Source organism: Atractosteus spatula, chromosome 3, assembly GCF_055471065.1.
Source record: "Atractosteus spatula isolate fAtrSpa1 chromosome 3, fAtrSpa1.hap1, whole genome shotgun sequence".
NCBI classification, from domain to species: Eukaryota; Metazoa; Chordata; class Actinopteri; order Semionotiformes; family Lepisosteidae; genus Atractosteus; species Atractosteus spatula.
Window position 1 is genome coordinate 62,042,680 of NC_142708.1, and position 26,124 is coordinate 62,068,803.

The window sequence follows — 26,124 nt, forward strand, 5'->3', positions numbered from 1 at the left end:
GAGAGCGGTTCTCCATTCCTGCGGAGGGCCGTTTTCACTGCAGTCCCCAATTTTTAAAAAATAAATATTTGTGTAAAATATAGGACAATGTATGCAGAGACCACGATACTCCCTAACGAGTTAATTAGACATTGAGTCCAAGATGTTTAAAAAAATGTACAAAAGATCCTCCACAGACCCTTATTGGTTCATCAGAGACTGCTTGATCCTATGTGGTAAGAAAGTGCAAGTGGTGGTACAGATGCTGTCGGACTACATTATAGCTCATTAAACTCCATGTACATGTGAATTACAAATGTTTGTTAAAGCACCACAAACTCATAATTGTGTTTTTTATTTTGCAGAGGTCATGTTTGTATAGTCAAGCTTTTTCATGTCTGTAAAACATTAGCTAAATTGTTCTCAGACATGAATGTACGTAAATAACCATTAGGTCTCTGAGGTTATTAACATGATCTTCCTGAAGTGCATAATACTATTTTTCATCTTTTTAATGCTTAAGGGGTACTGCTGCTTTTTTTTTCTGTGACATTTTTGGAAGCTCCCACCTTACAAACTTACTGGGATAGGCTTCGGGCCACTAAGACCGTCAAGTGGATAAGCAGTTATTGTGTTGTGATGATGTGATTTTTGGAACCATTTTGCAACTAGCAAGGGACTGCATGATGGGCCTTAGTAGGCAAGTTAGCACCTGCTAAGATAATTTGTTAATAACTGCTGGTTGCGTTAAAGAGCTCTCATTGTCAAACTGTCCACCTGCTGTCGGCACCAATTATCTAATACAGATGATTTAGGTAATTAGGAACAAGGAAGCTCCTGCCCCTGCTGTGTGAGGCTCTGGATGACTGCAACTCTCCTGGGATGATGCGGTTAATGAGATGGACAATTGGATTTTGATTGATTGACCTTGAAAATTGTAAATTAAGTAAAGGGAAGATGTGATAGGTAAGGGTGAAATTTGGTGCTTTCTTGTTTGTCAAAACATGGACTTAGATTTTGCTTGTTCTATAGTGTCCTGGAGCTAATTATTCTAAAACACCTATTGATCAAAATAGATTGTGAGGTTTAACATTTTTTTTCAAGTTGTTAGCCAGCTGGATCTTGGATTTTAAAGTTGGCCACTACTGGAAACCCATTCTTCATTGATTGTAGTTTAACAAAGTAATTTGGGCCTACTACCACAGGATCAGTGTGTCATTAGATGATTGTATCGCACATTCTAATTCACAATTCTAAGTTATGTGTATGGAAACTGTCCAATTCCGTGGAAACTAACAAAATTCTATGAATTATTCTTTGAGACTGAACACAACATGTCCCAAAACGTAGCAAAGATAGTAAAAGAAAACACAGTAACAGGGCCTAGAATTTCCAGGTGAAAAGTGCAAAAGTGAAAGCAACTCAACATTAAAAAATAATGGAACAAGTAATAGGTTTATCCCATGCTGAAAAGAGAAGAAAGAAAACAATGTTTCGGCTGTGGAGCCTTCTTCGGGCGTCTTACCTGAAGAACGCTCCACAGCTGAAACGTTGTGTTTTCTCTCTTCTCTTTTCAGCATGGAATAAACTTATTACTTGTTCCTTTGCAGCCTATGCATGCTGACGCAGCTACCCACCTGAACTATTAAAAAGTAATGCTCACTGCTTTTATGTTGCACTTAATTAGAAACACTGGCTTTTTTCCTGAAAGAGCTCTTGGCTCATGTACACTAAATATTGGTTTCCTGTATATTATCAACCTAAAATGAGACTGATGCAGTTAATACAGGATAGATACAGTTTCTGAACACCATGAAGGATATGCATAATACAGAGCAGTTTTGAGGGCTCTAGAATCCTACCAAGCAGGTTGCAAGCCTAAATCCTGGGAGGTTTTGGCCAAGATTTAAACAAGCAGTATAAAAATACCCAGCTGCATCAATGTAAATCAATTGTTAAAAGTGCCAGACCAATAAAGTCATAACATAATATCCAAAGAGTAAGATGTGAAATAACAAACAGCAAAAAACTAGTGTTCCATATTGGTAGTGACTTTCTGTACTGGAAAGAAAACCAAAAGTCCCTAAGACCTTTTAGTATACAGAAAGATCGTAAAAATGCAATAAATGAATATTGGAACCAATGGTATTTTTGCATTTTTTTTAGTATCTCTCCTTATCTGTTAAATGGACTGTTACCTGCTTACCTACGTCCTTAATATCAACACTGGCTCAAGTCAGGCAGTTATTTTATAGGTCAGCTCTGCTCCAGAACTCAATTTTTGAAGATACAAATTCCCCAGGTGCTCTTTATTGGTGTTTATGAATAGTTTATTTGCTTGTATTTCTTCTGTACCATTAGGATGCAGTAGAACAGTGGGGACGCTGTTCCAAGCCCGCGATTTAAACAAAATGTAGACAACATGAGGATTGAGGACAAGTTTGCTGAGAACCCAGGAACACCACCTGAAAAAGAGTCCGGCTTTTCCAAGATGCTTTAGAATCCAAACACATTTTTCCCTGAATCAGGAACCACTACTGTTACCGTTACTGTTTTGTCACTGACTGGACATATAACTATACTTGAAACCTTCTCGGGCTACGAACAATAATAATCATCTGTAGCAGCTTGCTACAAATGTTAGAATTTCATTCAGCTAAAAGAAAACAATATTTTTTACACAGGGTTTCTTTAAGAGGAAGTATATGCTGTATCAAATCATGAAAAAGTTCAACAGAATCAGACAAGCATTATTTCATAGAACAGGTTTCTAAGCAGAATCATTTCTAAAAACACAATCTGACTTTGACTCCCTGTTTTTAAAATTTGTGTTCCTTAGATATTTAGATTTCATGAATGCATCTTGCTTTATCTCTTGCATTCTTTAGTAGTAAAAAGAATTTAGTAGTAAAAATGAAATAATTGCAATACATTAGATTTTCTCTAGTAGTCAGATACTCTATATCTTTAAATATGTTCCTCATGAATAATGTAGAGTCAGATGCAGACAGGATGCACACTCCCTAAGAACATGAGTTTTATTACTTCATGGCATTCATAGTAATTATATTATTTTATAATGGTGTAATTTCATTTTTTGTGCTAGTGCTAGTGTTAAGCAGAATTATTTATGATAGGTCTTGTGCCTAAAATCATCTGTCTGAATTTCATATCTCCATTTTTGATGCGAATCAATTTGACCTAATGCCAACAAACAAGGAGTTTAAAGCTCACACAAATCCAATACCCTGAGCTGTGATTTCCTGGAGTGCGAGTCCCTGTGTTGCGGGCGGTCACTTCCAGCACCGGCAGGAGAGCTTCTTAACCCCGTGCAGGAAGATGAATGGGATGATGCAGGTGTACGAGGCTGCGATGTAGCTGGCGATCTCCACAATGGCGGACGACTCGTTCACGTTGCTCGCGATCCGCAGCAGCAGGTGGGTCACCCAGCACACGAGGAACACGCTGGCCACCGCCACCACGCTCATGGCCGCCCTGACCTGCGCCCCCGGGGGCTGGCGCGGTGCGTTCCCGGACCGCGGAGGAGCTGCTGCCGCTGCACGGGCGAGAGCGTCCAGCCGTCCCTTCCCGGCAGGGACGGCGTGAACCTGACTGCTCGGGGTCTGACTGCCGGCGGGCGTAGAGGCCGACGAGAATCCCCGAGGCGAATCCGGCCCGGTGGTCGTGGGCTGGGCGCGCTCCGCAGCGGGCTGGAGTCGGGCCTCCTTTTTCAGAGCCTCTATGCGTTTCCTCTGCGTCAGCAACGTGATCACTATCTGCAGGTTGGTGAAGACCATGAAAGCCACGGGCACTGCATTGGCGAGGGTCAGGTAGGTGGCCTCGTACGTCTGCTTGGAGGCGTGGGTGGGGAAGTGGGCTCGGCAGTCCTGGCTGGCGGTTCTGTTGCTGCCCACGGTCACGAAGGAAAGGAGGGGGATGCTGAAGACCAGAGCTGCGCCCCAGCTGGCCGCCAGCAGGCCGCAGGACAGGCGAAGGCTGTCCAGCTTCACGGGGGCGTTGCCGCGCTTCAGCGAGCCCACCAGCTTCTGGTACCAGAAAACGCTGATGAGCAGCGTGGTCAGCACGCTGCTGGTCTCCGACAGGTCCGAGCAGAACAGGAAGATCCCACAGTAGGCCTCTCCCAGGAACCAGCGCCCGGCGATATCGGCCAGGGTGTCGGGCAGGTCCACCAGATAGTTGGTGATCAAGTTGGAGGCGGCCAGGTTGATGAAAAGGACTTCAGACGTCTTGAGGTGACTCCTCTTGCTCGGCAGGGAGTGCAACACCAGCATGCTGTTTCCCATTATCCCCAAGAAGCACATTGACGCCCGGACAGTCGATTCTATTACACCTACGGCAGCCATGCCACCAGCGTAAACAGGAACATACACATGTACTTGAGAAACACGCACTTTCCGAAGACAGAGTGGATTTCTTCCCCTTCAGCTGCCTCTGTTAGGAAAGGCAGAAAGAACAGCTCTGATAAAGTGAAGGGGTTGCACCTGTGTCCAATGAAAAATCCCCAGGAGACTGGAGGCCAGAGTCTCTCCTCCAATCAGCTGAACGTCTTTCATTGACAGTGATGGGCGGTTGTAGGAGAATGGACGTGTCACCCATACTATGCATGAGAGATGCACAAGATGCAAATGTTCAATAAAATTTGGATTGGTATGTTTTCTAGATTTCTCCTGCCTTCAGTGAGCCATCACAATGCATTGTGTGCAATGAAATTGTTCACTCATTTTGTATTTAATTGTATCTGGCTAGAGATGGTGGTGCTGTGAACCCCCTAACTGAATGCTTGCATCAGACTAGTGAGAAATGAGGCATCTTTCTAAAACATGTGCTGTAAATTGTCACAACACATCAGATTACTGGTGTACACATATTTTGGAAGCCAACTAATAGGCACTTGCTAAGTAACCTGTTTGTGTTTCAGATGTCGCTGCAACCACTCTCGAAATCCTAATTAATTATTAATCTTAATTTCCTAACAATTCATAGCAGCCTAGCACAATTCATCAAGTTTCAAGTACACCGTTTAATTCTTGCGTAATAATAACAGAAACAACAACATTAATAACACAAGCTTTTCAACACTGATGAAGCCAACATACAGTACACCTCGGCATGACAAAAATGAACTTATTTTTGTCCCTGCAAAGTGTTAATGCGTCATTATTTATATAGGTTTACTCTTAAAGAATTTCTCATTTTGTTTTGGCTATCGGACAGACGTACAGTATGTTTAACTGATAGGTTTGGAGGTAAAATAATTTTTACTTCAAACATCGTTTTCTTTTACATAATAAATTTTGTGTTTTCGGTTTGTTTGTTTTTTTGCATGGTCTTTCCCCTTGCACAAAAAACCCTGAAATCCTGGCAGTGCGACAGTAATCCGGACACAGATTTCACGGGGAATGTATTGAATTGAGCACTGTACCGCCCCTTGGTTGTGCCAGTAACATGCAGTTCCCCCAGCCCCCGGCGGAGGCCGCTGTGGAGCGACTCCAGCTCCCGGGAACTGAGCTGCTTCTCCCGGCTTTTGCAGCAGCGGCGGCCGCTGGAGAGGCGGTTGGCAACCGAACCACGGATGCGTTACGTACTGAGCGAAGACCTGGGAAGTTGTTCTGGATTCCGGAAGCGGAGGGAGATTTAAATGCGGGGATGTTAACAAGGTGTTTTAAAAAGACGTTTATCCATTGAACAGATGAATCGCGGTAAGAAATGTCCAAATGTCTAAGGGAAGGCTGTTGTTGCAGTTAGCGGCGCTGTAACTGTATTCAATCGGCTGGGAAGGAAAACAAGCTGTCTCCCAGGAACTGGCCTGTCTCTTTTCCTACATTAGCGTTTGCGCTTATAATTTCGTTTTGGTGAACCGTTTCCTTAATTAGGTCTACGTTTCTCGAAAAATAGAACAAGACCATAACCGTACAGTAACAAGCAGTGCTACATTTTAGTTGCAAGAGATTTTAAGTCTTTTATTTGCCGCGTCAACATATTATTTGTTATTTGTTGGGGAAAGAGGCACACTTCACTGACAAATGCAGGTTGTTTTTCAAGGAATGCACTGCGACTGTCTCCTATTGAAATTTAAATTAATTTATTTCATCACCTCCTATGAAACTGCGGTTTTAAGCTACTGTAATTTACCTGCGGACATTTAAAGAAGTACATTTAAAATGTTAATTCGCGTTACTTTTAGACGTGCAAGTATCCTACTGTAAATCCGTGACAGCAGCGAGGAAGAAAATATTGTATGTCTGCTAAATTCGCAGACCTGTGCCTTCACTCATCAAAACTGTACTGTAGTTTTAATTTGGCAAGTTATAAAAGTTGCGTGCAGCTCGCAACTCAGAAGGGGTTAAATCACAATAGGGTGTTCTTTTACTGTTATTGATCATGGCGATGGACATTTTTAACGCTGTTTTCAGGTTAAGCAAGTGACTCTTTATCATCTGGTGCTGGAGACCAGGAGTTAAATGATTTCAAGTTATTTCAGTTGTCTTTCCAATCCATTCCAGCTACTTTTTTACTTTCTCGGAATTGCAGTTACAAAACGTAATTGAACTCCAGTTCTGCTGGAGAATCGCGGGGTATTATGTTTTTATTTCAGCCTAAGCTCTCTAATTTACCGAATTTGGGGTTTATGAGCTCGTCTAAGACACGGAGAAAATGAACCATTTCAGCAGCGTGTAAAATCAACGCAGTTTAATTGCTCTGATGGAGTTGTTGGATTTGCTGACTTACAAGTCTAATTTTAATATTTCGAAAGTGGTGGTTGCCTTATTTATATAAATTAAATATTATTTTCTGTTTAAGATGGCGGGGTGCTTATTTCTTGAAAAGGAATACCTGTGAGGTAATTGCACTTACGTGAGTTTGTCAGACGTTCTGTTTCCAAATCTCTAATCCCTGTGTAGCAACAGATCATTTTAATAATAATAACAACTTTATTTTATATAGCAATTACACAGTTCAGAGACAGCCACTTCAGTGTCAGGTTTAGTATGGATGTAGATCTGAGTATCATCAGCATAGAAATGATAATTTAGACCATGTGATCTTAATAGCTGACCAAGAGGTAACATGTTCATGCTGAATAGAGTCCAATTTCTGAACTGAAACCTCCGAGAGAAAAATCAGTGATCAGTGAGGTAAGACTTGAACCATATAAGAGCAGTATCAGAGACTCCAAACAGTCTCAAGATGATAATGTAAGATATTATGGTTAACGGTTTCAAAAGCAGCACTGAGGTCAAGGAGAATAAGGATAGAAAGAGAACCAGAATTAGCAGCCATAAGAAGATCATTAGTGACTCTAACCAAGGCAGTTTCTGTGCTGTGTAGTTGTCTGAAACCAGATTGGGGAGATTCGAAGAGGTCATTTCTAATGAGATGGTTTAACTGTTTTTTTTGCGCGAAAGCCTAGACTGGATAGAGGGCCAAAATTGTTTAGGTTGACCAGAGCCATGTTTGCTATTTTAGGCATGGAGTAGCAACAGCTGTTTTGAAGGCTGTTGGTACCACACCAGTGCTCAAGGACTCATTTATTATGTTGAGGACAACAGAGCAGGGAGTAAAGAGACAGGATTGAAATAAGACAGTGGGAATGGGATGTAACAGGCAAGTGGTGGATTTCATACACGATACCAGTTGACTAAGGCATGCAGCGTCAGGCAGAGTGAGTTAGAGAGAAGGGAACCAGCAAAACTAGGCTTGCAGGGAGGAGGTGCAGAGGTAATATGCATTACAGAGAGAATGTGATGCCAGATGTTGTTGAACTCGGAGCTAGAGAACTCTAAGAATGTGTTTCAGAGTTGGGATGAGGTAGGTAATGTGGTGGGGTGGTTTGGCTCAAGCAGTCTGTTGATGGTGGAGAACAGGTGTGTAGGATTGTTGTGATTGCTCTCAATGATGTGGGAGAAGCCACTGGAAAACACACAGGAGTGTGACTCTTCCTCTTGCGTCTTCCCTTCATTGCACTTCCTGTTCCATTCGTTCAGTTGGATGAACGGTTCTCCTGTCTTTTTCAGGCACAGTGGCGTGGATTACAAGCCCACTCCTCTAGACCTTTGCTGTGGGGTCAGTATGGAGGTGAAACTGGAGGTGGTGCAGTCCTCCAGCATCAAGAGGAGAAAACCATGGCCTGCGTTCTGCTGGCTGGGGCAGGTGAGGAGTCTCCGCTGTGCATTCCCCCCAACTGCAAGGTCACAAAACACACCAAGCAGAGGCTGGAGCAGGTGCAAGTGACCCCCCGTCCCTAAATCTTGGCCTTGTGTGTCACAAAGGGCCTGATGTAGCCACCTGTGCAAAAAAAAAGATCAAATTTACGGTGCAAGTTCAGAAGGACTGTGGGAAGATAAGATGCCAGGAGTTGTCATTTTACTAAAAAAAGGCTTTCTGCTGTCTGTCATAATGTTATCCTGTAGCTCTCTCTTATTGATTACAATCTCTATTCTCTGAATTGCCTACAAGAAAACAGTAGAAAGGCGTACAGTTATTACAACAGGCTTTATTCCGCTGGTTAGTTTAATCAACATGTAAAAGAAGGCATATTAAACTGTTATTTTGGTTATAAGGTTGTGTTTTTCAATAAATCAGAGTAGAATGGAAGTGGAGATGGAGAGTTCAGCCAGGTTGTTATTGCATGACAGGGTTTAAGAAACTAGAATGGTGAGAGATCCATAATGAGTTGTCCTGGATACTCGTATTGTAACTCTAAGATGGTGTGCATGTGAGTTCAAGTTGTTATGTAAATTCTGAAGGAGAAGGAGTCCGTCTTCCTGCTGGATGACAAGCGGATCAGCGAGATCAACCTGGTGTCTGGAAGAACGAAGAAGAAAATCCCCAAGCTTCAGCCTCTGCTAAAAAACGTGATCACCATGTCAGGGTCCGGTAACGGTGAGTTTCCCCTGCATGACCATCAAGCTTGTCCAGCAGTCCATTGGGTGGATAGGCAGGAGTTTTATATGTGAGACCTTAACAAACAGACTGTGGCATAATTCCATTTTGAACACCCCTGTGTTCTTTAAAAGTAGCTTAAAAGATTGACAAGACGTTAACCTTGATCTTCAGATACACCCGGGTAAATGTATTTGGCTTTGTAGATATGAAGATATGTGGACTGTGAAGATATTCATACAAATATGTGGAAATGAAGAAAAAAGTTTTTGAACCTTCAGCTCGTGTCTCACTTTCTCGCACTCATGGCTAAATTTTAAATTGTTATCCACAGCCTTTTGAAACATGTTTTATCGTTGAGTGACTTCTATATGTAGACATGCATTACCTTCCCTTCTTAGCTAACCACAAGATGTATTATTTATTTCCTGATAACCTTGTCTTGACATTTGCCAACTGTAAGTTATAATCTAACTCCTGATTATATTTGAGACTGTTCAGCTGGTCTGTTGCTTCCAGGTGCATGGCTGGCAGGCCTTCTCAGCTCTGGAGAGCTCTTCCTGTGGAACAGGGACCGGGACTGCCTAAAGATGGTGGCCTCAGCTCCAGAAGTTGCTCAGGTGGTCAGGGATTCTCAAGGTAAGAGTATACCATGCTGTGGATTCAACTGCTTCCACAGCACGTTCTCTGTCACGTTTTGCTCCCTCAGCAGGTCTTATCCTGGCCAGTGTTAGGAATGGCAAATCTACAGAGGAGGTCATGTATTTATATGTTAAACTTCTAAAAATGAAAACAAAATATATAATTAAAGGGAAGCTTATATCTACTTTTTTGTTTTCAGTTTTGCCGTCTTTCATAAGTCAACATGCGTGTGACCAGGCATTCTGTGATGCCATCTGTAGTCACATTACCAATTCACGATTCTGTTTCTCACCTGTGCCGATGTGTCGGTGAGCGTCTCCGTGGCTCGTTTCTCCTCAAAGAGCTCAGTGAGGCTGCCCTGGGCTGACATGTCTTAGTGAGCGTCTCCGTGGCTTGTTTCTGCTCAGAGAGCTCAGTGAGGCTGTCCTGGGCTGACATGTCTTAGTGAGCATCTCCGTGGCTCGTTTCTCCTCAGAGAGCTCAGTGAGGCTGTCCTGGGCTGACATGTCTTAGTGAGCGTCTCCGTGGTTCGTTTCTCCTCAGAGAGCTCAGTGAGGCTGTCCTGGGCTGACATGTCTTAGTGAGTGTCTCCGTGGCTCGTTTCTGCTCAGAGAGCTCAGTGAGGCTGTCCTGGGCTGACATGTCTTAGTGAGCATCTCCGTGGCTCGTTTCTCCTCAGAGAGCTCAGTGAGGCTGTCCTGGGCTGACATGTCTTAGTGAGCGTCTCTGTGGCTCGTTTCTCCTCAGAGAGCTCAGTGAGGCTGTCCTGGGCTGACATGTCTTAGTGAGCGTCTCTGTGGCTCATTTCTCCTCAGAGAGCTCAGTGAGGCTGTCCTTGGTTGTATCTGGGGACGGAAAGCGGGTCCTTCTTGCTACGGTGACGGGACTCGTGTTTCTTTGGGAGAGTACCACGAGCAGGGACATGACTACCGTGAAGGATCCCTCAGTGAAGGGGAGGTGGTCGCAGATCCTGCCGGGAGAGGCCACGGTCCTCCCGACACACGCTGACAAAGAAATGGCGCTGCACGGCCGCTTCATTCAGGAAGAGGTAAGTGATCATAAAAACCTGCTTGCAGCTGCGCGAGTGCGAGATCTTGAGAGGAAAACTGAGGTATGAGGAGATCATGAGGCTGGGCTGCAGAAATGTATGGAACCTTTGAAATTTGGTCATTGATCATTGAAAAGAAAATCAGTGATCTGTTCAGATTTATACATCTTTGTGTATGCCATGGATATTTACAATTCATATCTACTGTACTGTACTATACTGTATAAATGTGTTGTAACAGGTGGCGTTACAACATTTCTGCTTTGCAGCGCTGGGGCCCTGGATTCAGTTCCAGTTCTGGGGTACTATCTGCGCATGCTCTACCCATGTTAGCACGGGTTTGCTGTGGGTACTCTGGTTTCCTCCCACAGTTTAAAGACGTGCTAGTAGGTTAATTGGCTTCTGGGGAATCTGGCCCTAGTGTGAGTGTCTACATGTCTCTGTTTGTCCTGTGATGGACTGGCATTCTGTCCAGGGTGTATCCCACCTTGTGCTCATTTCTTCAAGGAATAGGCCCTGGCCCCCCCACCACCCTGAATTGGAAGATGCGGTCAGAAGACAGATCTGTTGTAACTTATGGGAGGGTGTTCCCTCTAATTGAGATCCATGAAGTCACCTGGATATGAATACTAAAACTAATTAAAGATGTATCGTATTGCAGGCCACTGGGGACTGTTGCCTGTGTTCGTTTGTGTTCACCTCTGAAGAAAAGCTGGCTGTTACCATTCTGAAGATACAGTCGGTTGACAGTGCAGAAAGACGTCACAGGTTTGGCTCCAAATTCTCTTGATTGTTTTTGTCAATTCGAGCCCCAGAAAAGTGTATTAAAATTTAATACAACTATATTTTCTCAAAATTCAGTTTCTATTTTATGTACCTCTGCATAAAGAAAAGACACCGTGATCACTGATGCTTTGTGAACGTAGGGCACAAAAATGCCCGCAGGTGTATAAATAGATGCTGTGTTCCTTCTCTGGAGGAGGTACATTGGCAGAGTGAGTGCAGTGAAAAGAACTATATGTGCAAGATAATTGCACTATATTTTTTGCATAAAACTCCCAGCTGGGAAAGAGAAGAGTCTTTGTACATTGGGGATTGTACTCTTCAGGGAGAAGAAAGGCATGGTCATTGCTTTGTGTCATTCTCAGCTTGGTGCCCTACAGCGTGCAGTGGGTCACTCAGATGTTCCCCATGGGCAGGATGACTCCCCCCTGTCACCCTGTCAAATCCAGGGGAGCCCTGGTCTCTGCTTTCTCTGGAGACGGACTGGTGCTCGCTGTTGCTGTGAACCAGAAGGATCCCAAGGTACTGTATAGTAAAATGCCCAGTCTCCAAGTTTGTGATTTTTCCCTGTGCGAGTAATTTGTGTTAGATTAAAAGTGTTAAGTTTTGCTCGTGGTCTTTTTAGTGTTTTCCTGTTCTTAAATTCCTTCTGCAGGCTACCCAGGTCTTCTTTGTCAGCACCTTGAACTTTGTCACCATCTCCAGCAGCCTCCGCGGCTGTGGCAGCAAGGACCTCCGAATCCCTTGCAAATATGCCAGGTGTGTACCTGGAAACTAGGGGTCTTGCCAGGACCCAGTGCTTGTAACGCTCCGCAAATTATTGATAGAGCTGTTGGAATATCCTTGGCCCACGGGGTCTTCTCAGATTGTCCTGGAGGCTGGGGTTTGTCAGTGTCTTGAAGGGCAGTCAGTGGAAGCTGTGCAGCAGTCAGTGCTGACGCGAGCCATGGGCTTTGTGCTCGGCAGGTCATACTGGGTGGGCAGTATGAGCTGGACCCCTGACGACCTGTACCTGGCTTGTGTGCTGAAGCGCGGAGCCCTGCTGTTTGTGACGCGCCTGGGAGCCCTGCTCACCCTCTCCACCACAGGCTGCTCCATGGAGTTTGGCCCTGCGGAGTTCATTCCCCTCCACCCCCTGGTCACCTTCAGGTGAGTCGCCGTGTGGGAGGGCTAAGCGCTGCAGGCGACAGTGTCACCATTGCACCCTGGTTGCAAGGTCACACTTGACTAATTAGTTAAATTAGAAAAGTACTGTTTCTGAAAAATAGTTAATTCATTTTATTTCCATATTTAATCCCTAAGGATGTTGTCCACTGACGCAGATTTGTTAACTAGGAGACTAGACAGTTCTAGAAGAAAGCTGGTCTTACACTTTGTCCAAGAACATGACATATGACATGACAGTACCGTAACTTTACACCGTACCGTTCTTTTCCACTAGTATATGTGATGCAACTTCATGACTACAGTATGCTTGGCTTTGGTGATTCTTTTTATGTTGATTTTTTTCCATTTCCTTGCGCTCTCCGCTTTGATTTGTTTGAAGTGTGTTACAGTCCGTGTCGGCCACACTTAAGAAAGCAGAGTGACATTAAGAATTCTTGCCGGAGGCAGGAATGCTCGATCACAGGATTGGTCATTAGAGAGCACTGTAGCAGAACCCTCTCTGCTTGTGCTGCCAGCCCCACAGGCACTATGACTGTGAGGTTCAGTCATACATCCACTGTCTGTGTCAGCTCTTAACACCACTGTTGGTCTTTCTTCTATCTTTCTCTTTCTCCTCTGTGTAGTCTTCTGCTCTTTCACGTCCTGAGCTCTCTTCTGCCGACATGGCCTTTGTGTCCTGTTGGCCACGTAAGTACGAGAGTGCTGGACTAATCTGCGAGGCGATGTTACACGGCTTAAAGCCAGTGTTGAGGTGTCATGTCACAGTTTGCATTGACAGCTGCATGTCGCACTTCATTTTTTTCCTGCACGTGCAGTTTGGACTGTTACCCTAGTTCACATACTTTCCAAGTGCTGTTTCTCAGCAGCGATGGAGTGTTTTGGCCTGGCACTCATGAAGGTACACAAGGATGTCTGACTGGTTTGAATTTGGATTTTAAGGAATTTAAAGATGGCCGAAACTAACGGTGGAACAAGCGTCTCATCCTGTTAGCTGGTGCGAATGGAAATGAGTAACAAACGGCATAAGCCTGCTGCTGGGGCTCTGGGCTTTTTAAGGGCTCAGTGTGACTGCTGTTCCAGTGTTTCTCATTTCTACATGCCCGTAGACCTATTTGAAAATAAAGCATACTTCTGTTCCCTGGTGCCTGTGTTCACATTATCTCGTGCCTGACATTAAAATAACGTAAAAGAAAGGTGGACAATATGCAGTTCTGTTCTGCAACTTCCCTTTTTATTTTAAGTTAATTAGTCATCTCCCTCCCCTGAAATCAGGTTATTTGACCTACCAATGAACTTTAAAACAAAGCTGGAGAGCTAATAAAAAAACTATATGAATGGGCTTTGATCATCGTATTTGCTGGGATAATAAAACCTGTCAAAAACTGAGGTAGCAAAACTGGCCTCATGATTAGAGGTGTTCTTTTGGAAATGCATTGGCTGGTCTGCACAAGGCTGGTGGTTGAGGATGAATCGAGTGTTTGTCCTGTGGATTATCTGCACTCTGTCTCACACTGCCAGGCATCAAGACACAGTTTTCACTCGATCGCTTTGTCGATCAGGTAGAACGAAGCATTTCCTGTGCAATATTCCTGCTTCGGAACGAGTTCTGGGATCCCTACAGTCATCCAGCTGACTCCCGGTGGTGCTGTGTGTCCCTCCAGGCCCCCCATGCCCCAGCTGAGCAGTCAGGATGCCCAGCAGTCAGCGAGCTCCTGTGCCTCCGCGCAGGACCTCCTGAGGCAGCGCTTCTCCGTGACCACGCACCCTCGTCTGTCCTACCTCATCGTCTCCGACGGCTACATGGCCAGCGTCCTGCGCGTGGCCAGCCCCGCCTCCGCCTCCTCCCTCGCGGCCTGCCTGCTGGCGGACACAGCCAGCCGCCTGGAGCAGCTGAGGAGCGGCTTGGCTGGGACCACCCAGGTAAAACAAGATCCAGCCGGAACCGGAAACCGTTGAGCCCAGCCCTGCAGGGGGGAGGTCCTGAGTTTCGGGCTTTGTTAGGACCCAAACTTCACCCAGAGTTAGCAGCGAGCTGCTCAGTGGGGTTGCGCCTAGTGTTGCGTCACACGTACGGTGCCAAGTTTTCCCAGCCAGCTAAATGTTTATTCACTCACTAAATAAAACTTACAAATAACATCATTCTTATTACTTCTACTTGACTTTCAATTATAATTACCCAAAATATTTTCATATTGTACATGTATCTGCTCCCCTACACTAAATTTGAGGTTTCTCTCCATTAATTAACTGTTGAACAGCAGCTTGGAATGTTTTGTCCAGTTCGGCTTGAGGGTCATGGAGCCTGCAGCAGTCTGGCTTGTGTGTAGGCACCTATACAATTGGTCAAATAAGTGTGAAAATAAGGGTGTCTTAAAAATACTGACTCTGAAAGAGAAAAGTACGTGGCTGAAATCAGTTTTATTACCAAGAAGGCCGGTGGTTTTCTGAATCCTGGTCGTGGAAGCTGTTCCCGAGTTCTTAAAAAACACTGATTTTGTCTACGATGTCGAACTGAGGTCACTTGAGGTCGCCTCGCTCTGACTTCTGACGGGAATGGTGTCTCTTTTGTGCTGTCAGCCCCACGAGAGGTTGAAGCTGGAGTCTATGTCTTCCTTGAAGATGCTCAGCCTGCAGGACTTGCGGCCCAGGGAATCTACCTTGACAACTGTACCCCACTTCCTGCTGGGGGCGGACATGGCGACGGAGCTGCATGAGAAGACGGCTGACTCTCAGGTCAGTGGCATGCTGAAATGCCTTGTCGGGTCGCTCCTCGTGAAATCACTCAGTGAATGCGTTTTCCATTTGTTTCAAGGTTATATTATTGTGCTGTTATATGGCCTCTTTGGATCAGGATGTCAACTAAATGTTTTTCCGGTGTGTTTAGAATGTAATTGATCAATTTTTGGAATCAGGTCAGGATCAGATCAGGATTCAAAAAACCCCTTTTAATCTCCAAATAATTGGATTTTGAATCAAGCCCCAGGTCTGAATATCGGGGTTCGGTGGCATGTGCCTGCTCCGAGAGCTCTTGGCTGCTCACGGCTGCGCCTCTGTTCCTGCCCTGCAGAGTGAAGACGATTCAGACGATGGTACCGTCTTCTCCAGCCGGTTTGTGGAGGACAGAGGCCGGCTGGAGTTCGCCTCCATGTTTGACACCGTTCATGCCAGGCCTGAGCCCGCGCCTGCGCCCACACCTGCTGTGCCCGGTGCCGCCGCCGTGCACCTCGAGCCGATCCAGAGGAACCTCCTGACCGTCTGGACGCTGGGGGTCTCTTTGGGCAGGGTGGCGGAGAAGGAGCGGCTCCTGAAGTGCGCGGTGCGCTGCTTTGTCCGCTTCGCTAGCCTCCTGCAGCTCGGCGGCTGCCCGCTCCCAGCTGGCCCAGCCGACGCCGTGGACAGGGAGCTGTGGAAGGCCCTGCGAAGGGAGCCCTGGGTCTTCCGGGTCCTGCGGCTCCTCCGGGCCTTCCTCGCCCTCCTGCCCTGGGACGCCCCTCACGTCCGCTGCCTGGGCCAGGCCGTGGAGCTGACCAAGCAGACAGCGCGGCTCCTGCTCGCTCCCCAGCGGGTCTCTGCTCAGTCCCTCTCGGGGGCCCTACTGGTCCTCAGGCTGGCCTCCCGCAGCCTGAACGCCACATACCAGCCCCAGCGCGGGTCCCCAGTGCACTCCGATTCCTTCTGCACCCCACTCCTGCAGGAGCAGGAGCACAGCCACGAGTGGACATCCGGGGCCGTCCATGTCCGAAAGCTGCCCTCTGACAGGCAGGTTTTCTTCATGCCATTTATAAGATAAGATCACTTTATTAGGCATATACAATTTCTTGTATTAGGAATTTGTCTTTTCGCATACCCCAACTTGGGACACACAGACAGGGAGAGACTTGAGTCCCAGGTGAGGTTCTTGTCTGCTTAGTGAGCTTAGTATTGTACTATGCAGTGGCTAAAAAATGAGAAGCTGAGGTAGTCAGGCACTCTAATCATTTCCCTTTTCGAGCCTTTACCACAGCCTTCTTCATTAGAAGTTTGACAGCTCTTTTGTAATGAAAACAACAACAATAAACATCCATTTTTAAGTCTCTAAACCCATGGGAAATCAGCTGTCATCAGCAGCAGTTCCTCTACCTGATTGACTATGTCAAAACCATGCACTGTACTATATCTTTTATATATAGAGTATATTTTCTCCAAGCATGTTCTGTTTGTTCAGATGTTGCCATCATCAGGGTCCTGCCTCAGCCTCGCAGCAATGTGACTTTCACTTTTATATTAGATATATTAGATTTTATACATATGTAAAAAGTACCGTTTGGTGTTTTGAAAGTTCAGTTTACCAGACGGACAGTTCATTCCTAATCAAATGAACTGGAAAATGGGCACATTTTGGAATGGGCAGTTTTGTTCACCCAGGCAGCATCTCAAGAAGGTCATTTCCTCCGCGCACCAGCATTAAGAAGGGTCTGATCAGTGCCTGTCGTGTGCCTTCTCTCGGTCCGCTCCAGGCTGGTGGGGCTGTGGAAGGCGCTGTACCGGCAGGCGCTCGTGTACCGCGCGGACCTGCGCACCCAGGCCAGGCGTGGGGACCACCCTTCGCTGCTGCATGAGGCGGGCGAGGTGTCCCGGGTCATCGCTCAGATTCAGCAAGTGCTGCAGTCAGCTGGGCAAAGGCTGGCAGCCAGCAGGAGGCTACGCTCTGTGGCAGGTGTGATCCACAGCCCGATTCTTCAATTAAAAAACAGTGAAGTGTTCTCTGAAGTTTGGAAGTCGCGTATCTCTTGGCGATATCCTGCTGACTGCTTACTGACACCACCCTATGCACGCATGCCCTGAAGTCTGGGCTGCCTCTTTTCACGCTGCACGACAGTCAGACGGTCTCACACAGCTCCCACAGAAAAGTGCAGGCTCACACCAAGATCACTGAAGCAGCTATAGGCACTGCTGTTTCACTTGCACTCATCCTGGTGGGGCTCGATCAAGTATATATCACGGCAAGGGGAGCAGGGCACATGGTTAGCTGCTAACCATGCCACTGGATCTGCCTCCCTCCTCTCCACAGTGGAGGAGTGCCAGCCAGGCTCCCCAGTCTGTGGCACAGTTCATAGTGTCCTACTTCAACAAGCCTGGATCTGAACCAGCACAGATCGTTAGCCTAGATCTGAACCAGCAACCTCTGGACTATAGGCCCCAACTGAGTTCTGAGCAGATCCCTTTTCTGGTTTGGAGACGTGGAAGTCCCTGAATTGATTTTTCAGAGGAGAAAGACTTGTAAGAGAGAATGCATACATTTTAATCATTTAGTTGCTATTTTTTTTACATTACAGACAGTTGTCATAACAGTTGAATGGGAGAAATATCTTAGATTTTTGTTGTGCTTTCTGTAGATGTTCACTGTTGTGTACTTGTGTCCCTAGGAGAACAGCACTTCCTGTTGGGTTCCTACCCGGAGAGCCTGCGGCTGTGGAAGGCAGCGTTGTGGGCAGAGCAAGGCAAAGGTATGGGCGCCACACTTTGAGGCATGTGGTAGTGGGGCTTAAAGGTCAGGTGGTTAGGCTTATGGGTGGTTATACTGTAGGTGGTATGTTTAGGTTAATAATTAGTTTGTGAATTGCTTTCTAGTTTGTGTACATAATCTAGTATGCACCTGCAGCTCTGCTTTTGAGTCAATGTTTTGTGAAATAATTTTGCTCTAGAGGGGTAATTTTGATAATGAAAGAGGCCCCAAGAGTGTAGTTTGCCTTGCAGGCGCATTTTGTATTGCTGCATCCTTTCCTCTCTCTTTTTATTCCTTTATCCTACTCCCCAGCATCCTTGATAATTGTCTTTCTGCAGACAGTAGCAGAACCTGCTTCCTGGAGACCCGCTGTTACCTGGCCATCCTCTACTGCCACCTGTTCCAGTACAATCTGAGTGCCGCCCAGGGCCTGTGTGACCACTTAGCGAGACAGGTGCTCCGACAAGCCCAGCTGTTCCCTGAGGACAGGACAGACGTCACCGGTGAGGAACCAGAACTGTCTTTTTCTCTGCATTGGGACAGACACTTCATCTGGTGTCATTGTTCTCCTGCAGCTCTGAATACGGACTGGTCCAGTCTCAGAAGCAGCCAAAACTACACGTCTTAAATCATTTAAAATAATGATTATGAAGGCAATGTTTAGATCTGCTTCCACTATCTCTGAACGCACTGTTTTGACTTTATTCTAATCAAAATATGCACAAAGGTATGTCGAATTTGAGAGAATTGTATAGCTGTCCATAGCAGGAGAGGAATACTTTGATTAAATTTGGGCCCAGGTTACCTGTAATGGGCACAATGAAACAGTTGCTTTCTAATTAAAGATGAAGCAAATATTTTTATTGTGTGAGCAGGAATGGTTTGATCACATTGCATACAGTGTATGACAAAGGGCTTATGTTTGTGTGTGGATGACAAAGACATCCCACACACTTCCCACACTTTATCTGTTGTGAATGCTGGAGAGAGAGCTAAGTGTGGGCATGTCTTACCCGCCTGGCGTGGTGGGCTAACTAAATGACTTGGTACATTCTCAAACAGGTTTTTCCTCTTTCACGTTCATATGAGATATTTATTGAGCAAACTGGATCACACTTGCACTAACAGAGGGGCTCTGTGTTATATATATCACTGGCACATAATTTTCAGTTTTGCTCGGAAAGAGGGGTTGTAAACAGGTGATACAAGATCTAGAACCAAGCAAAGAAACTAAGCATTAAGTAATGATATTGGTGTTTGATGAGGGTGGCCATGAGTTCTTTAACTGGGACTAGATCCTGTGCCATCCGTCACGTTATTATACTCACTCATCTGTCTGCTTTACTCACAATGCAGCATGCGGTCTGCTGTCTGTATAGTATGTGTGACCCAGCATCCCCAGTAGAACGGTCGGTTTTAATGCAGGTGCGTTATCACTACTGCCCATAGCTGTGCCAGTCAGTAGCTGCCCTCAGCTCACTCTCCCCTTCTTCTCCACAGTGGACGAGTGCCGTTTCTCCCCAGCCGGGCTCCCCAGAGAGGTGCACACAGAGGCCGCCCTGGCCGTGGTGCAGTCTATGGCGCGGTTCATGGCAGCCTACTTCACCAACGAGCCTCTCGGTGTCCTGCCCCCTCACCACGTAGATGTGCTGCCCCCCGTGCACATCAGGCCAGGTAAGAGTCGCGCCCGCCGCGGATGACAGCTCGTTTATCTTCATCCGGCAACCAAGCCATCATCAAGACCTGTGCCGAGGACAGCCGCTACGTCTATGATGAGAATCGAGGTCAACAGGGTCTCGGAGTAGTTCTTTTGACATCAGGTTGGCAGACACAGGCTTAATGAGCAAGTTAGCATGCACCTATTTCACCTTCTCTGCTTCCACATCGTGCATGAAATGTAATTGGGAGGGGCAGTAGTTCTGTGTCTTTACTTGCAGAGGTTCTGAATGTTCCACAAAGGCGCTGTCCCATGATTTGCTAAACCTTTCATAAAATTAATTTACATGTGGACCTTCAGAGCCCATATTGGAAGCCCTGGCCATGAATATGCTGTGCTGTGATGAATTCATGAGCTTTGTCTAATTATTTGTGCAGAAGGCAAGCAGAACGAATTACAGGCAGTCTCTGAGAACTGCTTGGCTCAGGGATTGTACAGTAAGTCTGGTTGTGGTGGCATCACCAGTAGGGATGACAGAAGGATGGAAGACAATAACGGCTGATGAAGAGTTAAACTACCTGAGTAGGAAGATAGATCTGTGACATAACAAGGACTGTCTTTTCTAGTGAGCTGATGAAAACCTCTTGTTGATCTACTAATAATTGACTGATTAAGTCAAGTGGGGGGCTGCATCAACGTGCGTAGGCTGCAAAGGAACAAGTAAAGGTTTATTCCATGCTGAAAAGCGAAGAAAAGAAACACAAAGTTGCAACATGGAATATACCTTTACTTGTTCCTAATCATTGACTTAATTAATTTTTTTTATTGATCTTGAGTGAATAAGAAAAACAAAACACATACCCACACACTGTGCTTTTATTTTAATAGTGATGTAAGATTTACAAAGAACCATTTGTAGGCGTTTTAATTTCTTTAGACTAACTTTCTTCTGCCTGCTCATTACAAATTTGATCTTCAGTCTAAAAGGATTTAACCTCCAGGTCTTCATACCCCCCTGGCCTGGGAGCTGCTGCTTTTCTATGCTCATTTTAGCTCACAGCTGTGTTCTATAAGAGCCACTCCCGGCTTTTATAAATTAGGTATCCCCGTGTGCCAGTTCCAATAACTAAGTACAAATCAAGTTTAGAGATTGTCTTTTGGAAAGTGATACTCTAATTGACTCTGAGTAACTATCCCATGGCTGCAGTGTGCAGGGATTGCTTGTAGCTGTGCATGGGTAATGGCTGTAGAGAGTGCACCCGTGCTGTGGCTCTTTGTAGCTCAGCGTCAGGTTTGTGATGGGTATAACCCAGCACATGCATTTTTATCCGTGAGTTATGGGAATAGATGCCAGACCCTTTACGTACTAAACCAGAAAGCAGGGTTGTGGTGGCCTGTGGTGGGGCCCCGTGTGTCAGCTCTGCACGTTTGTCCGTTCTCAGCTGGGCTGCCTCGCCCGATCCCCCTGCGGCACGGCCGCGTGGCCGAGGCGGCCCGGGCGCAGCAGCTGTCGGGAGTGTGGACGGTGGGGTACACCCTGGACCTGCTGCTCATCGGGGGGCTGCTGCCAGAGGCCGTCTGGCTAGCCCACCGGCTGGGGGACTGGAAGATGGCGGTTTCCTTGGGCCTGGCCTACATGCTTTACTGTCAGAACAACCTCAACTTGGCAGAGTGAGTATTTAACCCGCGCAGACAAAGTAATACTCTCACACTAACTAACATCTGAAGGTTGGTCATTCCATTGTTAGTCAACTCATTACCAAAATGATTTGTGGATGTTGCTTAATGTTCATAAAAGACAGTTATGGAAATATTCCTAAGCGTTGGTAAAAATTTTCCTACTGGAATTTGGTCACACAAAATCCTGGAACATTAGAATGCCGAAGCAAAGTTCTTCTAGACTAGAAAAGTTGGATACGGCTCACTGTTGTAATGCAAGGGCCATTTTCCTATTAGCTGGAGGTGCCAGTCGTCTGATTGCTGTGGTCTTTGTTCCGATTATCTTCTGGTCGTCCTGATCGGGTTGCTATGAAGTGCGGTGTCTTCACAGGCTGAAGTGGAGAGAGCTTCACCTTCCCTTGGAGCTCCAGCCAAAACAGCTCTTTCAGGAGAAGCTACAGTCGCTGCTGGGGAGTCAGGCCAACCCAGGGGAGTCCGAGCTCAGCAGCAGTGCCAAGAAATACAGGCATTTCACAGGTACTTTCACACATACTTTCTCTGTCCCTAAATCACCTGGACACTACATCTGTCACATTGCAATGTGGCTCAGAATTCCTCACAACTCGGATCTCCTTAAATTGCTGGGTCTTGTTGCTTAGGTGTACAATATTAATGCCTGTGCCTTTTAATTCTGAGACATCCTTTCAGTGAAAGATAAATTATACAGTGTTGTGACCAAAAGCGCCATTCCCCCACCCCACCTGTTGATGCTGACTCTGCAACAGATCTTGTACAAGACACAGAACAGCAATCGGCCTAACTGATCAGCCGTTGGCAAGTTAAAATTTCAGGGGTATCAGAGGAAAATAGTTTTGCTTAAAGTGTTTAAAATTAATAAAGACTGTCAGATTTATATCCTGGGAACAGAATATCCTGTAGAAGACAGGATCACATTGTTTTGTGATGAAGGAAAGCATTTTTCTTTACCACTAGAATTTTAGCTAGCAGGTCTGTTCCTCCTGCTACTCAGTGATGCTTCTGGGAAGATGACTCTGGATTGCACTTCTATGAATTGCTTGTTCTCCAAGCTCGAATGTAGCTACAGCTACAATGGAATGCTGAGCTGGGGTCCCAGGTAAAGGACGACCAATGCACTCTGTCCAGACTTATCCAGCCGTCACTGGGGAAACCCTTCCACAAATCGAACAGCAATTCTTCTGCAGTAGGACTGACCAGTGTATCGTTCCTTCAGTGAGAAGTGAAAGACTTGAACATGTCTCCATGTGCTCCAAGAACCATAGAGCATTAAAAAAAATGAATTAAGCAGCTTTGTAAAGTTTTAAAATCACTAAAGTTTGAGCAGATTCCAGGACTGAATGATTCCTGAGTTTAAAGAAAGAGAAAATGTCTCAGAATCGGGTACTTCTCGCTTCACAGCGACATGAATGTGCTGAGCAAATGAGGTAAAAGAAAGAATTTAACAGCCGCACCGTGAAAACCCCAGCTGAGAGGAGCTTGTTCCCTTTGGTTTCTGTAGCGTGATGCTCACGTTGGAAGTCTGATTTCTTCCTTTCAGACTCCATCGAAGAGGAGGATGCAGACCTCCTGTTCGTCTCTGTGCAGGAGATCCTGAAGGCAGCTGTCATGGCTGAAGTGGACATCCTCTCTCAGACCTTCAGTGTCCTCATGGAGACGTCCAAGGGCCTGGCTGCCCAGCTTAGTGCTCTTGTGCCCCCAGGGCTCTACCTACCTGCCCCACCACTGTACTGCCCACAACCCGCGTCTGACCCCAAGGTACAACCTGTGCCTCGCACACCTTCCCATTGTTTCAGTCTTGAAATGGTTTATCACACTTTCACTAGACACCAAAGTATAGCAAAACATCAGAATGGTTCTGGTTTATAGTACATTTAAAGAGCTATTGTATTAAATGGAACACCTTGAAAAATAAAAGATAGCATCTGTCTAGTTAGGTCACCTTGCTGCCCTTACCTGTTGTGTTCATGTTGGATTTTTGCGTGATGGTCAGCGTCAGTCCCTGCACGGTGCACAAGTCTGGGCCTGCAGGTGTGGACGTGCTTCTGACTGCTCTGTTGTTTAGCAGCTGTGTTATCCCTGCCTCGGGGATGAGCTGTTTGAGCACGGCAGGGCTCTGCACACATATTGCCCTGCAGTAGACTGTAAACGAGTTCTTAAATGGCTTTAAACCAGTCATTTCCTGTGACGGCTGTTTGAAGAATGAGTGCTCCCTTTGCTGCGGCACCTTCGTGAGTCTGGTCTTGCAAGCTGAATCCATCGAGAGACGTCTGAAATGGTTTAATCAAAATGGTCATTAACTGTGTCTCCACTTCCTTTTATGTGTTATTAGTGCAATTGTTCATGTACTTGTTTAAATACTCCAGAACTTACGTTTCAGTAATTTAAACATTTAAACATCCCTTCAAGACGCGTTGTGTTGATGCCCCCAGGCACACTCTGAACGATTGTATCGTCACGTTTGTGGGAAAGGCGCTGGAGTGACGCTGTTGGCTGCTGTTTGAGCGTCCCCCCTCTCATATCGTCACATTTGTGGGAAAGGTGCCGGAGTGACGCAGTTGGGTGCTGTTTGAGCATCCCCCCTCTCTCCGTCTTTCTCAGGACGCCTCGGGCGATGCGGGGCTGATGTCCGAGCTGGTTTCCCGTCAGCGCGTGTCCGGCGTGCTTCAGAGGGTCCTGTTGCTTCTGCGGGCGGCCCGCTGCTCCCTCCCGGCCGCCCAGTGGTACGTCCAGAACCTCAGGCGGTGCCGCCGGGTCATTGACAAGGTACGCCTCTCGAGACGTGTGGCACTTTCTCTGCCAGACTGTTCCTGCACCACAGACTACGCCTTCAGTCACACTAAGAGCTCCAGAACCACTTTATCAGTGGTGATAAAGGACTACGTCATTATTTATGAGTTATAATTATTCACCTCAAGAAGCTTTATTGGTATGACCGATTAATTGCTCTGTTGCTGAAGCGTATACAGTTAACACAGCATCTACAGACATTACAATACAGACATTTACATACAACATGTAGAATATTATCGAGAGACAGGCTCACTGTTCCTCAGGCTATGACAGGAGATCACATACTGTCCTGCCAGTTCAACTGAGTTCCCTCCCCCTTCTCCAAGCAGGATTGAGAGCTGTTTGGATTCTGGCAGGTTTGGTAGTTCTGGGATTAAATTTGTTAATTTGGGGAAGAATGTCTCATCCCAGAACATTTGTCAGAGGGCAGTAGAAAGCGCATCTGTGTCTCTGTTTCTCCCCGCTGCCAGTGGGAGCATAGTCTGGGTAGCCATGTCTTCCTGTGTCACCCACTTTCAAAGGCCAGATTGTGATCACTGAGCCTTCGTCTGGGCCTGTTTCTTTTTGCGGTTTCTTACCCTGGTCTCATATTCGGCTAGCGTGTAGTGCCTGTTCAGGGTTCTCTAGCATTCCAGTTTATGATGTTTTTGTGTGTGTGTCTCAGTGTGTGGGATATTTTTGTTTGCTCTGTGCTGTGATGTGGCTGATTCTGATTTGGAGTGTTCTAGCAGTGCTGTCCTGAAGCTGTTAGCCCCCCCCCAGCTCCTAGAGACACCTACAGAGGGCTGGCAAGGGCTGGCACGATCCCTCCTCTAGGTCGTTTGTTTGAAATGAGACGCTTAAAGTCTTATTGCCGCTCTGTGCCAGAAAACAATATAGTACCTGCCCATTTCCAGTTGATTTCAAACCTTTGCGGATCTGTGGTACTCGTGGTGCCTGTCTGTGTAAGTGCCCTGTCTGTTTCTGGCTTTGCAGATTCGTTTGAAGGCCTCTCAGGCTCCAGCAGGCGTGTTCCCAGAAGGGCTGCTGAAATACGCCAACCGTAGGAACTTCTTCAGACCTGGGCCCGCAGGAGACAGCCAGGCTGATCCAGTCGCCATACAGGCAATAAGTATGAGTCCTGGACACACAGCTGGACTTAACCAAATCCGCTGTTATTCCTCTGAAACTTCATATCAAAGAACATACTTAAGACCACAGTGTATTAAATGGAACAGAACTATCTCTAATACATTTTTAGCACTTTGTCAAGAGTCTTAACATTACGCACTGCGAGATTTAAGCCAGATATGCGCTGTAGCAACAGGAAGCTTTGTCTGTGGTAAACACTTTTTGCTTGGAAAATGAAGTATAAATATATCGCATGCTTTCTAATGACTGTAATAGCTATGTGTCACATGAACAATACTGTCATTTGTAAATGGCAGTGATAAATGGAGCTGCCTTTCATGAATGGCCTGCTCTCCTCTCAGCGTCTTTCAGGGAGCTGTGTGGCCTGTGCTGGATGTGTCATGTCCGAGAGCAGCTGTCGGCCAGCTGCAGGAGGTACCAGAGGGCACGGAGCTGTGTCCAAGACCTGGAGGTAGGGCTCCTGCGGAAGACGTGGGAGACTACTCAGCGGGTCAGGGTGGGAAGGACCATGATGTTCATCAAGGAAAAATGATCAAAGAACACATTACCTAAAAGAGCCCTCTTCAGAGGTCTGCTACCCGAGCTCGGCCCAAAACCCAATATTTTGTCGGGCCCCGTCAGGCTTGGGTCGCTTTTTCATGTACAACTTCGGGCTCGGGCCAGGATTTTCTAATAAGTGAAAATGAATTATTATTATTTTATGTTTTGCCAACTGAGTCGGGGACGGCTTCCTTATGGAAACATTATGACCTTGTGATAACAACGGATAAAAAGCTCGCTGCCCGACACATTGATTTTTTTTGTCACTACAGGTGTCTCCCAGAGCCCTGGAGTGCATCC

At 46.2% G+C, this 26,124-nt stretch overlaps 2 protein-coding genes across 2 annotated transcripts in view; one reads left to right on the forward strand and one right to left on the reverse strand.

The window, feature by feature from the left end:
- Window positions 1–3,035: 3,035 nt before the first annotated feature.
- On the reverse strand, window positions 3,036–4,343 carry ora5 (olfactory receptor class A related 5). The gene has a single exon (XM_088912234.1). The coding sequence runs from the start codon at window positions 4,341–4,343 to the stop codon at window positions 3,273–3,275; it is 1,071 nt and encodes a 356-aa protein (XP_088768360.1). The 3' UTR covers window positions 3,036–3,272.
- A 1,263-nt stretch (window positions 4,344–5,606) lies between these two features.
- Window positions 5,607–26,124, forward strand: part of cplane1 (ciliogenesis and planar polarity effector 1) — a 51,591-nt gene continuing 31,073 nt past the window's right edge. Inside the window, exons 1-22 of the mRNA XM_088912235.1 lie at window positions 5,607–5,699; window positions 8,016–8,151; window positions 8,748–8,883; window positions 9,403–9,522; window positions 10,341–10,573; window positions 11,235–11,341; window positions 11,722–11,878; window positions 12,012–12,115; window positions 12,323–12,505; window positions 14,185–14,443; window positions 15,101–15,256; window positions 15,591–16,282; window positions 17,020–17,219; window positions 17,929–18,009; window positions 18,347–18,511; window positions 19,509–19,682; window positions 21,108–21,336; window positions 21,716–21,861; window positions 22,901–23,118; window positions 23,962–24,126; window positions 25,129–25,264; window positions 25,626–25,735. Coding sequence (XP_088768361.1) covers window positions 8,071–8,151; window positions 8,748–8,883; window positions 9,403–9,522; window positions 10,341–10,573; window positions 11,235–11,341; window positions 11,722–11,878; window positions 12,012–12,115; window positions 12,323–12,505; window positions 14,185–14,443; window positions 15,101–15,256; window positions 15,591–16,282; window positions 17,020–17,219; window positions 17,929–18,009; window positions 18,347–18,511; window positions 19,509–19,682; window positions 21,108–21,336; window positions 21,716–21,861; window positions 22,901–23,118; window positions 23,962–24,126; window positions 25,129–25,264; window positions 25,626–25,735 — 3,852 coding nt within the window. The 5' untranslated portion in view covers window positions 5,607–5,699; window positions 8,016–8,070. The remainder of the gene's footprint in view (window positions 5,700–8,015; window positions 8,152–8,747; window positions 8,884–9,402; window positions 9,523–10,340; window positions 10,574–11,234; window positions 11,342–11,721; window positions 11,879–12,011; window positions 12,116–12,322; window positions 12,506–14,184; window positions 14,444–15,100; window positions 15,257–15,590; window positions 16,283–17,019; window positions 17,220–17,928; window positions 18,010–18,346; window positions 18,512–19,508; window positions 19,683–21,107; window positions 21,337–21,715; window positions 21,862–22,900; window positions 23,119–23,961; window positions 24,127–25,128; window positions 25,265–25,625; window positions 25,736–26,124) is intronic.